This window comes from Chaetodon trifascialis, chromosome 9 (genome assembly GCF_039877785.1).
Source record: "Chaetodon trifascialis isolate fChaTrf1 chromosome 9, fChaTrf1.hap1, whole genome shotgun sequence".
NCBI lineage: Eukaryota > Metazoa > Chordata > Actinopteri > Chaetodontiformes > Chaetodontidae > Chaetodon > Chaetodon trifascialis.
In genome coordinates this window covers 24,711,944-24,725,728 of record NC_092064.1, presented here as the reverse complement: position 1 = coordinate 24,725,728, position 13,785 = coordinate 24,711,944, and the positions used below count along the sequence as shown (strand labels likewise).

At 41.8% G+C, this 13,785-nt stretch overlaps 1 protein-coding gene across 1 annotated transcript; it reads left to right on the top strand.

Annotated features, from left to right (window-relative positions):
- The first annotated feature begins 5,938 nt into the window (after nt 1-5,938).
- On the top strand, nt 5,939-12,313 carry LOC139336475 (FH2 domain-containing protein 1-like). The gene is made up of 11 exons (XM_070970606.1): nt 5,939-6,482; nt 7,401-7,462; nt 8,030-8,132; nt 8,243-8,328; nt 8,413-8,513; nt 8,615-8,685; nt 8,776-8,883; nt 8,985-9,055; nt 9,136-9,253; nt 9,336-9,500; nt 9,594-12,313. Exons 1-11 carry the CDS (start codon nt 6,117-6,119, stop codon nt 10,869-10,871), a joined length of 2,529 nt encoding a protein of 842 aa, XP_070826707.1. The 5' UTR covers nt 5,939-6,116; the 3' UTR covers nt 10,872-12,313.
- The last annotated feature ends 1,472 nt before the right edge of the window (nt 12,314-13,785 follow it).

Sequence of the window (13,785 nt, the reverse complement as noted above, 5' to 3'; positions counted from 1 at the left end):
CTGTGCAGTCAACACAGATCTGTCAGTTTGATAGAGGACGCTCTCACAGATTATGTACAGAAAACTCACAATATATGTAACATGTATGGCACCAGTATGTACATGATAATACAGTCTGATTTACCTCCAACACGCCTTCCATGACTTTATCTTTTATTTCATCAAATCATCACTTTCATTACTTGAAGGTCTAGTTCAGGTTACTGTAGCAAGGCTCATTGAAACTTATGACAAACTTACGATGTTAGAAATGTCTAAGCAGTTGCAGTATTTATAATATTCAAGTGTTTGTTATTGGTAGATGTGATGATACTTATCACATCCTGTGGACCACTGTTAACCAGGAAGTAATGCAGACAAAAGGTTAATAATGAGACTTCCATGGGCAACTGGTTTGCCTGTAGAAGTAAAGAAACCACGGTTTTTCCACAAAGCATGGAAGTTGTGGCAGACATTAAATGCAAATTGAGAATCTGTGTAGACTGATGGTTTGTCCTTTTCCTAGAATGAAAGCACGGGTTAGTGCAAACAATTCGGCTGCCTGAGCAGATAGGTTATTAGGTAATCTGGCAGTTTCAATCACATTATGGTTTGTACATACAGCATAAGAAACACAAGGGGAACCATTAGAGGGGTCCCTCATGGCAGAACCGTCTACCAAGAAAACACAGTCAGGGTTAGACAAGGGTGTGCCAAACAGTGCATCACATGGTTTTGACACAATGTCAACCACCTCTGAGCAAGAATGAGGTTCTCCATCTTCAGTTGTAGGAAGCAGAGTTGATGGGTTAAGGACATTACAGCGTTTTAAAATCACATGCGACATTGTTAGTAGAACATTTTGCCAGTGCAGTAGTCTTGCTGGTGTTAGGTGAACAGAACATGCACAACAAGAGGACACATAGCAACAATGTCAGCTGTGGCCATAACTGCTTCAGTAGCGGCTGCTACAGCCCTTAGGCATGCTATCATAGCCCTTTCTGTTGTGGAAAGTCGTTTTGAATAATAACCTATCAGACGCTGTTTGTCACCATGGGACTGTCAGGACTGCTGACATAAAACCATCACGTTCAGACACAAAGAGATTGTAAGGAATGGTAGGACTTGGGAGTCCTAAACAAGGTGAACTAGATAAGGCTTGCCTTAACTCGGTGAAAGCTGTCTCTGCCTCAGGAGTCCAAGTCAACAAATCAGTCATGGTCAAAAAGTCAATCATGGTCAAATGTTTTCCCCCATGTGTGATATCATACAGGGGTTGGGAGATCTCCGCAAAATCACAAATCCATGGATGGCAATAGCCTGCTAAACCCAAAAAAGACATCATCTGCTTCTTTGTTTGTGGTTTTGGAACATATCCAAGATGGCCTGGATGCGGTCCGGACCTAATTTGCGACCCTCCGGAGTGATAATATGGCCAAGATAACACACTGATTGTGCAACAAGCTGCACCTTGTCTTTTGAAACTTTGTGACCGTTTTCTGCCAGAAAACAAAGCAATGCCACTGTGTCAGCTTGACAATTTTAGAAGAACAATTGTAGAAGAACACACTAGAAGATCATCAACATACTGAATAAGTGCACTGCCACACACTGGCTGCCAATGCGACAGGTTTTCAGCTACAGCCGCCGTAAACAAAGTGGGGCTGGCAGTGTAAGTGTAACGTTTACCATTGAAAATGAAAGCAAACCAGAATTGTGAGTCAGGGTGACCAGGAATGCTGAAATATGCATTTGCTAAATCAATAACTGTAAGTCAACAGGAGTTTGCCAGAACCTGTGACATTAGTGTTGCAACATTAGGTACAATTGGGGCTGGATGTTGAACAGCTTCATTTACTACCCTGAGGTGTTGGACTGGTCTCCAACCCCCATTTGGTTTCTTTACAGGCGACATGGAGGTGTTACATGGTGAATTACGGCTTTCCACAATGGCACTTTCATTTATGAATGACAGGAGTAATGTCCGTCACATTAACAGAATCAATTTAAGTTGTGTCTTCTAATATTAATTGTACACATTGGTGGTATGTGACAACTAGTTCATCAATGTTGTCATGAGTGTCGCGGTGTGTGTGAATGTGTTTGTATGCTGCTCAATGCTCTGACCTGCCTCCGCTGTCTCCTATGGCTGTGTCACTGGGAGTCCTGGAGAATGAACATAGTCCTTTAGGTGGTGAATGTGGCAGGAGCTGGTCTGTTGGAAAGTCTCAGGGGTTGCACAATTCTGTGAAATGTGCCCGTAGCCGTCACATCTTGGACCTGCTGGCATCTTTTCCCTCTGCCTTTCTGGTGAGATCATTTTCTTTGCCCAAGATGTTGTGGGCCCCCATAGTCTTTTGCGGATCAGATAGCTCCTCAGCAATCTCCTTCAGTCATCTGGATACCATGGCCTGTACACAAGCACCTCTGGATCCCAATGTGCATGTACCTCATCACCTGTTGGTCGTGGCTGGGGGATGGGAAACACCATCACAGGCATCAAAGGCTTCTCTTTTCCACTTCTGATAAGCTTGCCAGTTCATCTTTTTCTTCCCTACTTTCTTTCCCTGCATGTTTTCTTCTACCAGTACTCTACACCTTCTTAAACAATCAGTGCTCAATGTGCCTATCAATGGAAACACCCCCTCAGTGACATGCTGCCAAAGTGGAACATCCTCAACCACATTTTTTCCCCATTTTTCTGCCATTAATTTAGCAGGGCCTGTAATAGGGTCAGGTAATGGTTTTAATTTCCCCGTTTTGTTCCCCATAATTCTAACTGATTCACTACTGGAACAGGTGTGCTTTAGACTTTCAATGGGCTTCTCAGTCACACAAAATTCACAGTCACTCTGATCTTACAGGCATGGTTGGATCTTATCAAACACACATTGCCTTGGAGCAACTCTTTCAGCCAGGTGGTTTGTATGACACAGTCCGAGCAACGCACCCCTTTAGTATGCATACATACTAGACACTGAATGAGTCACAACAAAGAGTTTTTTTTTCTTCATTACTTTCTTTCAGTTTTACTTCTACCAATAATGGTTTTTTTTTTGGGGGGGGGGGGGGGGGGGGGGGGGGGTGTTGTTTTAAACTGAGGGATCCCCCTATTGGGAATCTAAACTTAGTTGTCCAGACATCTAAATATTTCAAAAAATTAAAACCCAGATTAAACCCCATTTCAATTTCAATGTTCACCAAACGATTTTCGCTTACTACAGTATTGTACAATTATATTCTATTACATTAGCATCAACCGCTCCTATTTCAATCTCTAATTATATCTATTAGAATTTCTGAATTTCTATAAGGATTATCTAGAACTCCCTGCTATTTCTTAATAACACATAACATACACAAAAACATACAAACAACGTTGTAGGTATATACACACATACGCATATACATGTATAATGAGCTCTTTCACGTGAATCACGATTTGCCACAGCCTCTTGCTGCACCGATATCCCCCCCCCCCCCCCCCCCCCCCCCCCCTTGAAACCGGGTTACACTGCCCCGTGGGTCCCCAGACCCACACAGGAATTACCTGGGAACTTAAACTCAATACCGTAAAAAACTTCCAAACCTACACCAGAATTACATGGAAGCCGTTCCCAAAGTAGATAAGAATTACATGGAAGCCGTTCCCAAAAGTAGATAAGAATTACATGGAAGCCATTCCCAAAAGTAGATAAGAATTACATGGAAGCCGTTCCCAAAAGTAGATAAGAATTACATGGAAGCCGTTCCCAAAAGTAGATAAGAATTACATGGAAGCCGTTCCCAAAAGTAGATAAGAATTACATGGAAGCCATTCCCAAACCTTCACAAGAATTACATGGGATCTGACGGCTGCACCCACACAGGAAGTAACTCGTCTAGATGTTGATTCATAACACTGTACTTACCCATTAAAATAGATGGAGCGTCCACTGTCCGCCAGCTATGTCCGACCTCAGGCGGGATCCTGTCCTCCGTTTGTCGGAACGGAACTTTCCCTGAGTCGTATGAGACTCCTGCCGGCAGTTGACCCTCAGTCCAGGCTCAGGTGTCGATCAGTAGAGCGTCCATCCCATCCTCGTCGCCAAATTGTAAGGGAAATTCCCCGTGTTGTTGAGAGTTGCTAATTCTCTGAAGAATTACAGACTGGTGTGATGAATCAGGTCTCTTTAATACATGCAGCATGGAGGGAAGACTCATGCAGTGTTCTCTGCAGATCTCCACAATGTCTTTATACTTTACAACAAAAAGACAAAGGGTTGTCACATACAAATGGTAATGATAAATCTTTCCTTCAAAAACAATGACCATTTGGAGGAGTTCACTCATCCTGTTTCCCAGGGTTCATACTATACCAGAAACTCCTCAGGTACAGGTACAGTGAATCACACCTTGAACTTCCCCCCCAATCCTGTTTCCTTCATTGAATGTCCACCACAAAGACTTTTACAATTCACAGACTGATTCCCAGGATTAAAAAAATCATCTAATTCCTAAAAGGCTTTGTATGATTATATTTAATATGTATGGCTCCAAATTATGTACATGACAATACAGTGAATGGGAATACTGGACATGAAACTACTGTGTTCTGGGCTACAATACAAGTTTCAGCATCTCTCCAAGGACTGAATGTCAGAGTATATTTTTCTTTTTTTCTGTCACACTGTCGGTCATCTGATGTTGCCTCAGTGGATTTAAGGAATGTTGAATAAGGCTATAGTTTAGCCGATTGTTATTTTCACAAGGCAACTGACAGCATCTCAAACAAGCTGGATGTGTTCATTGTGTAGGTGTACGCATCTGATTAAACCTACCAACATGGCAATACAACATCATTAAAATCCTAAACATGTTCTCGTGTTCTCTCTCTCAGCTCCCGCTGCAAATAAACCCAATTTAATCTGAAAGGAGCTCTCGCATCAAAGCAGAATATCAGGTTAAAACCCATAAACCCATCGCTTATCTCCTCTCCTGTCAAACTGTACTTTAGCGTGAGTTGTTGTTGAGCTGAAGCGCTTGCAGCTGATCGATTAATCCTGCAAACAGGTAAAGGCCAGTCTGACCACCAGCACACATTCACATAGATGACTGTGTTTTAGTGGTAAAGGCCTGCAAACCTCTTAGGGAAATCAATTTTCTTTCCTATCAGCTGGAGGGGGCGGACTGCTCATGACAGCTGGACAGAAAACACAGTGCGGCCACAAACTCCAGCCAACAAGCCCAAATACCTTCAGAAAGCGCACGTCTCCTCCTGCAGTGAAGGCCCGGGCTGTCATGGATCGATAAAGGCGCCTGCAGACTACACGACACGCCCACTCCACTTGATGACACACCCACTTCCTGGTTTACCTGGGCGTGTCATTTGCACGCAGGTAGTTTCGACACTCGTTCCAGGTAAGTTTCAACAGGACGACGGAGGGAGAAGACCGAGAACGAGGAAAGAGACAATGGACAGAGGTAAGCTGTCTTCTGGCTTCACGCTGTGTAACTACCTGACAACAGGCCTAATGTTAGTACATTAACGAACAGTTTCAGCAGTTTAAACATTAAGGTGGATGGGGTTAGGTGGATGCAGAATACAACCAGGCTACAAGCTACAGTTTGGCCTTTGTTATATCTAATTCTGTATGTTTTTTTATTCGCACAATGTTTTTGCCAAATAAGGAGTAACTAACTCAGCCAGCCTGGACAGGACTTAACATGTTCAATAGCTCAATAGATGCCAGTGACCATCCCATAACAAGTAGTCAGTGTTCTGATAGATTTGGAGTAATTTCTCTTTTATGATTCTTACTGTATCATAGATAATTCTAATACCTTTCATAAGTTTTGCCAGTCTTTCACTACACTACATTAATCATTAATTTTAGGAGAAAGTGAACGATTTAGCCATTGCTAAACACTATTGCGTACAGTCACAGCCTACACGCCCTGTTCTCTGTCTTTCAGTCGGAATGCATCATACTAACTGACGACATTTTGGACAAATCCCTTCAGCACAGCCTCTGCAGAACATTGAACAGTGATTCAGACCGGCTTATATTTTGCTCTTTATTGGCATTGATCCTGCCTGTATGTGTGGCTGAGACCATGATAGCATCCCAAACCTGCTGAGAGCTCCTTGACAAAAGATGCAACCAGGAGGTCCACCTGCTCCACCACCTCCACCGCCACCACCTCCACCTCCTCCACCACTGCCACCTCCTCCTCCACCTCCAGCCCCTGGTCTCCCTCCATCCCTGCATGGCGCGGGCATCATTGCCAGGGGGGGACACCAGAGCTCCAAGATGCGCAATTTTAACTGGGAAACCCTTCCAAAACACAGCGTGATAGGAAGGCACAACATCTGGACAGCAGATAAGACTGATGAGGAATATGAGCTGGACACCGATCACATGGAGGAGCTGTTCAGTCACAAGCAGGTTCAGCAAAAACTCAAGGCCCTGAACCGTCAGAGTCTGAGGGGCCTGCCAACTGCTGCCTCAGGAGGCGAAATGGTGAGTGCAACCAGCCACAGGATACAGGTTTCACACTTTGCTGAATCAGAGTAACACTTCAAGACATTGAAATGCCTCGTGCTTTCTGTTACGTAATGCCGAGATATCAAGACCAGTTCTTTTGACCTGGATAAATATTTTTCTCCAGGGTTGCAGTTAAGATAAACATTCTTACATTTTTTTGCAGCTTAAACCTAAAACCGCTATTGCAACACACTATCAGATGTGGATAAGAGTCGTCTCTGTTGAACTCATTCTGCATGTGCCATAAATCACAGTCCATGTGATTTTTAGGAAACTGGAATATAGTGAAAGGTCCTTTTCACACTCTACCCTTATAAGAAGTTCTTTTATCACGTCACTGGGTTTTGATTTAGAATAACACAATACAAGGGTGGAGTCTCACTATTCTTCTATCTGTTTGCTAAAGGAAGGGAATTATTCTGCATAAAAACCTTCTTGTGCTCTGTATTCAAGCTTCTGTATATAATAAATTGCATTTATTGCCATTCATTTACAGGCAGGTCTTAAACCAGATCAACCATAAACAAGTTTTTTTTTATTTTTTGCATGTGTATTTTTAACTTGCCCTGTCATTTACTTTGTAGAACAATCACGGGTTTTTGTCTCACAAAAGTGGGTTAGAGTCTATTACCAAACTTTTACTTTGGCCTGTGTCCCTGTTTCCAAGAGACAGACAAGAGAGACTGAAAAAAATATGTCACGATTGCAAAATGGTATCTTTTCCCTGATTGTTCAATACAATCAACTCAAAGAATTGTTAACCTTTGGAATGGGCTGTCTGTTTGGAAAGCTGAGGTATCTGTGATACAAACGACAAGCTTAAGCCAGTAGTGAAATTATTTTAGCAACTGACAAGCTGATCATATCCAGCTCTGTGTCTGTTTCCACTCCCAGGTTTCCATCCTCAGCTCCAAGAGGAGCATGAACATTGGAATTTTCCTAAAGCAATTCAAGCGGTGAGTCAGTGTAGTATTCCTAAGGTGTGATTGTTTTTGCACAACACTCATCGTGTTCCACTGTAAAATAACACAGGATAAGGCAGATAGATTAGTCTGAAACATGGCTGCCTCATGTTCACAAACCTTTTGAAACCGACATGTCCTGGCAGGTCTGATCCACACTGTTCTACAGCACCAACAGGTTACGTCACCGTGGTAACCCACACATTAATTGTTGAGAGGTATTGTAAATGTATTGCCTAAGGCTGTTTGGCATATGCAACATCTCTAACAGGAAATGCAAAAAATATGATACAGCTGTTAAAAGTAGCCTCAAACATTTGCACCCAGCTAACAAGAATGTCAAACAAGTTTGTTGCTGAAGGATATCCCATCATCCTAATGTCCCGTGCAGTGTTTTTCTGAGGACTGACATCAGAACTTATTTCGCAAAGCTATTTGAGCAGGCAGAGGCTTGTTGGTGTCAGCAGCTCAACTTTTCTAAAGACAAGTGTGATGTTAAGGTTGACACACACCGATGACTAAAGATATCAGCCCTCTCTGTCTCTCTACCTCCCTCCACAGGCCTGTAAAAGACATGATCGAAGAAATTAAATCAGGAAGTAATCACAGTTTTGCTTCTGGAAAACTGAGAGAGCTGTGCAAGCTGCTGCCGGATGAAGGGGAGGTACTATAACTGCTTATATTTTTTTAATGTGTCTCATTTGTTCTGTAAATCTCTAAACCTTTATGCTTGTAAATTTACTTCTCTTTTTTTGTCTCTTTCAATGAATGTAGGAGAGGCAGCTGGTCAATTTTAAAGGTGATGAATCTGCTCTTCCTGAAGCAGATCTGTTTATGCTAATGCTGGTTAAGATTCCCAGGTGAGTCACCTGAATGTTATTCCATGTATTACAAAGGTTAAATGTCTGGTAGTTTACTAATGATTAATATGTTGTGTCTGTTAGTTATGAAGAACGCCTCAGGTGCTTGGTGCTCAAAGAGGAATTTTTCCCCCTCATGAATGAAATAAAAGATTTCATCGGCACTTTGACAGCTGCTGGAAAGGGTATTATTTGATTTTTTTCTAGAATTTCAATTGATAAGACTCATGAAAGATTGTTTTAAACCCATGTAGACTTAGAAATCACCACGTGTGTCTCCTTTTAGAGCTGCTGGAGTCTGACCATCTCCATTCTGTCATTCGCCTGGTACTGAAGACTGGAAATTACATGAATGCAGTGAGTATGTCACATGCGATAGTGACTTCTTGGATGACTTTCCTTTTTGTTTGTGCACCTCTGAGTCAGCTTTAATTGATTTGATCACAGGGTGGTTATGCAGGCAGTGCAGTTGGATTCCGAATGGCCTCTCTGTTGAAGTTAGCGGACACCAAAGCAAACAAACCTGGAATGAATCTTATGCATTATGTTGTGATGGTAAGTGGTCTTTATTACTTTTATCAGATTCTAATGTAGTGTCAGTTTTTCCAAATCTTGAGATGTTTGTGAAGTGTGATTTTCTTTTCTATTCACCACAGCAAGCTCAGAAGGCAGACATGGACCTGCTGAAATTTCCAGAACAGCTCAAACACATTGAGGCTGCAGCAAGGTAAACAATCTTGTTCTAAAGGCATATTTTTACTGTCTTTGTATCAGCTGCACCATAAGATGCGTTTTTCGTTCTGTTAGAATAAATAAAGGCGAAATTGAAGCAGAGGTTGAAAGACAAGTAAAGAAACTGCAAGATGCCAAAGCAGATACTTTGAAGCAGGAAGACCTAAAGGCACAGATGGAGGACTTTCTAAAGGTGAGGAAGCCTTTTCAGCCCAGTTTGTGTGGGCTTCAATGGTGATTACATGTTCTAATGCTTTGATTTGGGCTCCATTTAGGAGGCAGAGGCTTGTTTGGAAGAAATAAAAGCTGAGCTCCAGAAATTGCAGTCAGTGAGTGACTCTGTGGCAGACTACTTCTGTGAAGACCCCCAAAAATTCAAACTGGATGAATGTTGCTCCATTTTCAACTCCTTTTGTGAAAAATTTATGTGCGCCATGCAGGTAAGCTTGTTTCCTCACATGTTTCCCTTAGCTGAGGTTAAAGAAACCCCAACCCTCCTGCTTTATCCATTAACTGTGTGTCATTTTCTGCAGGAAAACAAGGCTCGCGAGGTGGCAGAGGTGCAGCGAAGGCACAAAGACAGATTGCAGAGTGCTGCCAAGCGAAGGTCTACAGCTACCTGCTCCAGCAGAGACAGGGAAATGGAAGGAATTGCATTAGAGTCCGTGTTGCAAAACTTTCTTACCAAACGTGTCTCTAGGAGAAGATCTGGGAGGCCCTCATCCACTTATGGAAGTCCCACAAGTGGCAGCCCCAATTGCGGGAGCCTATCAGAAATTACTTCTCAGGTAAACCTCCCCGCTGGCAATCAAAAGAGAGGAGGCTCTTTTAGAGTTAAGGAGAGTGGCAGAAAAGAGTGGAATTCAGCAGATGTGCTCACAGACAATTCTTCACCAAAGACAGACCAGTGTAATAGCGAGGACAGCGAGGAAAAAGGTGACCTTCTTCATAAAGAAGAGATGAAAACTTCAAGAACAGAGGACTCTAAAGGCTTTACACACCCAGTCAATAGGACCAGCGTTTCCTCCTCAGGCAGATCTTTCTCAGCCTCTGCTGATGATGGTGAGGAAGATCTACAGGACAATAATGAGGAGGAGGCCCAGAAGTTGCGTGAAGCATCTAAAAAAGTTTTGCGTTTTCAGAACAGCCGTGGCAGTGTGTCATCTGCGGAATATTCTTTGGAAAATCAGAAATCTCCTGGTGCAACCACCGTTTTACCTCGTCAACGCACTTTCGACGAGGATTCGGACAGGTATCCTGGAGACCCAACCGATGAGGATTTAGTTAGATTTTTACTCAATCCTCTTTCCTCCTCAAAACGTAACCTTGACCGGCGCCATACTCTACCCAGTAAAGTCCCTAAAACTGAGGAAGAGGAGGATAATCCATGGGCTCAGCCTCCAGTCAAAACTCCTAATTCTGCATCAAGAGAAAAAGGGACACTGCCAGCAGAGGGTGCTGGACACAATCCCTCAAAGCAAGTGTTTGATTTTAATGATGTATCTTATAATTTAAAAAAATCTGCTGCTCAAGATCAGAATTCTCCATCAGCAGAAAAGAAAAGCAAGCCAGATGTTTCTCTAACCTGTGTTCAAGATGAAGGGCTATGGGAGCAAAACCAAGATGGGAAATCAATGGAACCCACAGGCAACCACTTGCAGAGGAATAATGAAAATATTCCCCCCAAGAGTACATGGATTAAGACTGAAACCCCTGGATTATTTTTTAGTTTTTTTAAACGCCTTGGAGATCTGAGCAAACTGCAAAACAGCAAGGAAACTGTCCACAAGGGTGCTGATTCTGGTGTATAAGCTTTGAAAGATGTATAATTTAAAGTCAGGGAAGCACATGTAACTTTAGTGTTACTTGTCATTGCCATCATGGTGATGATGTAGTGTTATTTTTTTTAAATGTTATATTTGTAAATTGAGGTTTTAAAGCAAAGGACAGAAGGTTCCAGGAAAGTGATTGAAGGATGTGTGAGGAAGAAGGTCATTTTGTATGTTGTACCACTAGATGGCAGGATATGTCTGTATCATGGTAAACTGTTGCTCAGAAGAGAGGGGTGTTGTTGATTTCCAGTCTAGTAAACAAAAGAACGATGGGTGCACTCACTGTAAAACATTTTTCCTAATTTTTAGCCCCGCATTATTGATGTTCCCTTCCTGGTATGGCATTGTCCTCATCAGGTGGATGAATGGGTTAATACTTACAGTGTGTGTTCTTTTGCCTGGATTGAAATGTACGATGGTCTCGCAGAATGTGTTAAGAAAGTCAGTGAATGTTGAGCGTGAGAGCAGAGATACACTCTCTAAAATCTTGGTTTGATTGTTATTTTTATACTTTGATAAATGACTACTACTATATATGCTTGAATTCAGTATTGTTATATCTCTCGTTTACAGTGAATAATATCTTTGTTTGTTCCCTCTTTGTTTTCCCTCCTCTGTTATTGTCACAGAATTACATACATGCAGAAGGTTGGGGATGCTTTCAGGGCCTCACTCAATTCAGCCTTTGTTTTGGGCTTAAGTGGGTCAGTGTTACAAAGGCAGCCTGTATCTGAGCAGAGCTGAACCATGGACTGTCAGTGTCAAAGTAAAGGTTGCTGATCTCAAATTAACTTGAGAAGAGATTACTGTGGTTGAAGGACCAACACCAGGTGGCTGTTGTAAGAGAAATAACCATCCTGCCTGTACACCAGTGCCTCCACAAGCTCCACAAGTGTCAGTGAAGCCACAGCGTGTGCCAACACAAATAGGAGTTCAAACTGTCACCACAGGTATCTCTTAGCAGTTTATAAGAAATTACAAGCTTAGCTTTTTAGAATTATGCTCTGCTGTCTGATTGAAGCGTAACAATAAGGTAATTAAACATACCTTCTATTTAGTATTATTCTCACTTAAACACCAACTGGTGTGATCTGAATGCTTTTTGCTTTGTCATAAAACATTTTTAGACTGAAATGGATAGCCACGGAAGTTACAGAGAAGCGGACTGCTGTCACTAAATTGTGCATTGTCAAATTGTTCTTTCTAACTGTATTTCTAATCAGTGAGCGTGGTAAATAAATATATATAACACCTTTGTTCAGTGTATAAACTATACTGAACACAGGTAAGAGAATCACTGAAGTCTGGGTAACTCTACTCTCCATCTAAGGGTATTTACATCTTACATTTCTTGAAATAAACATATTTATACAGCTCTGTGATGTCTGTGATGTGTGATGATGCACCAGACTTAAAATTAAAGGTCCACAGTCCACAGAAAACTGCTGTTGAGTCACTCTCATTTTCATCGAATGTCTGTCTTTTCCACTCCTGATGGGTTGGGTGATGTTGTTGAGGGACAAGATGTTACTCTGAACTACACAGTAGAAATACAGTGCTTTGTCCTGCTCACATTTGAAATTACATGTAACACTTTGCAGTTCAATTTGAGATACAGGGGACATACAGAAGATTTGGTCTTCTTATCTCTGCAACATGAGCCATACAATGAATTATCAAAAGGCCATAAAATACCATCCTAAATAACTGACAACATAATGAAACCATTATGTAAAGAATGGCTTTAATATAGTAACATTATTACATCAGCTATGCATCATACATTGTTTTAAACTGGCAATGCAATAATATGGAGCAGCTATGTAAGCTGATCCTTAATACTGAATTATTTGTATTGTGACAGTATTTATTCAAAATGTGATAAACTGCTAAAACACATGCTGTCTGTAAGTTCATTTATTATATCATTTAGCTATCTATTAGCAGGTAACTGTTACAGGCAGCTGTAAAGAACATCTCTTCAATAAAATAACAATAATTTAGCCATAGCACATTTGACATATTATAATGATGTTATATTTATTACAATTTAAAAATGTGTGATGAATTGGTTAGAAATTTGTATTCTCCTGTCGTCAATATGTTATAAGCCATGATATGAGCTAACCTGACTGTATCAGTCTCGACAGTGAGAGTTACCTACAAGATGCATTGTTTGACCTGCTCACTGCTGCTGCCGCCAGACTGCAGCAGCCATCTTGACTGAACTACGATGGAAGCAGTTGCCATGGCAACTCCACGTTGTAGAATAAAACCCAGAGATGACTGTGTTTGCCTCTCACCCCAAGCCCAACCCCCAACAAACTCCCCACCGCCTGCACCACCACATTACAATACAGTGCTGTCTTATTCCTTCGTCCCCCTCTCTGTCATCCTCCCTCTCATTAGTCTTTACCTAGAGAGTCCACCTATTGACCCATCCCCCACTCCACTACCAATAAACCTTCAGAGTGAAATATGTTGCATCCATTGAGCTTACACTTGAGAATAATGCTTTGTTCCTCAAATACCCCTAATGCAACCTGTATTACTATACTCCATTTGACTTATCAAGTGCCCTGACCCCCAACCCTATACCACCTCTTGACTACACGCAAATAATTGCATCATCCATTCTAGATTGTACACACCCATCTCTCTGCCTTCCCCCTTTCATTACCCTGTCATCATAGGCTTTACGTGGTAATTTCCAAATTGCCCTGTTAAGGTTAAAAGTACAAGAAATTGTTGCCTCATGAAGCAAGAGTCAAGAGAATATAACATAAAACGTGCTGTGAAGCTGTTAAGCCACTGAGCTACAGTCGGTTTCAGGTTTATTGCTTAATTGTTTTATTCAGCAGTATATTCCTTTTGTCTTTATACTCCAATAATT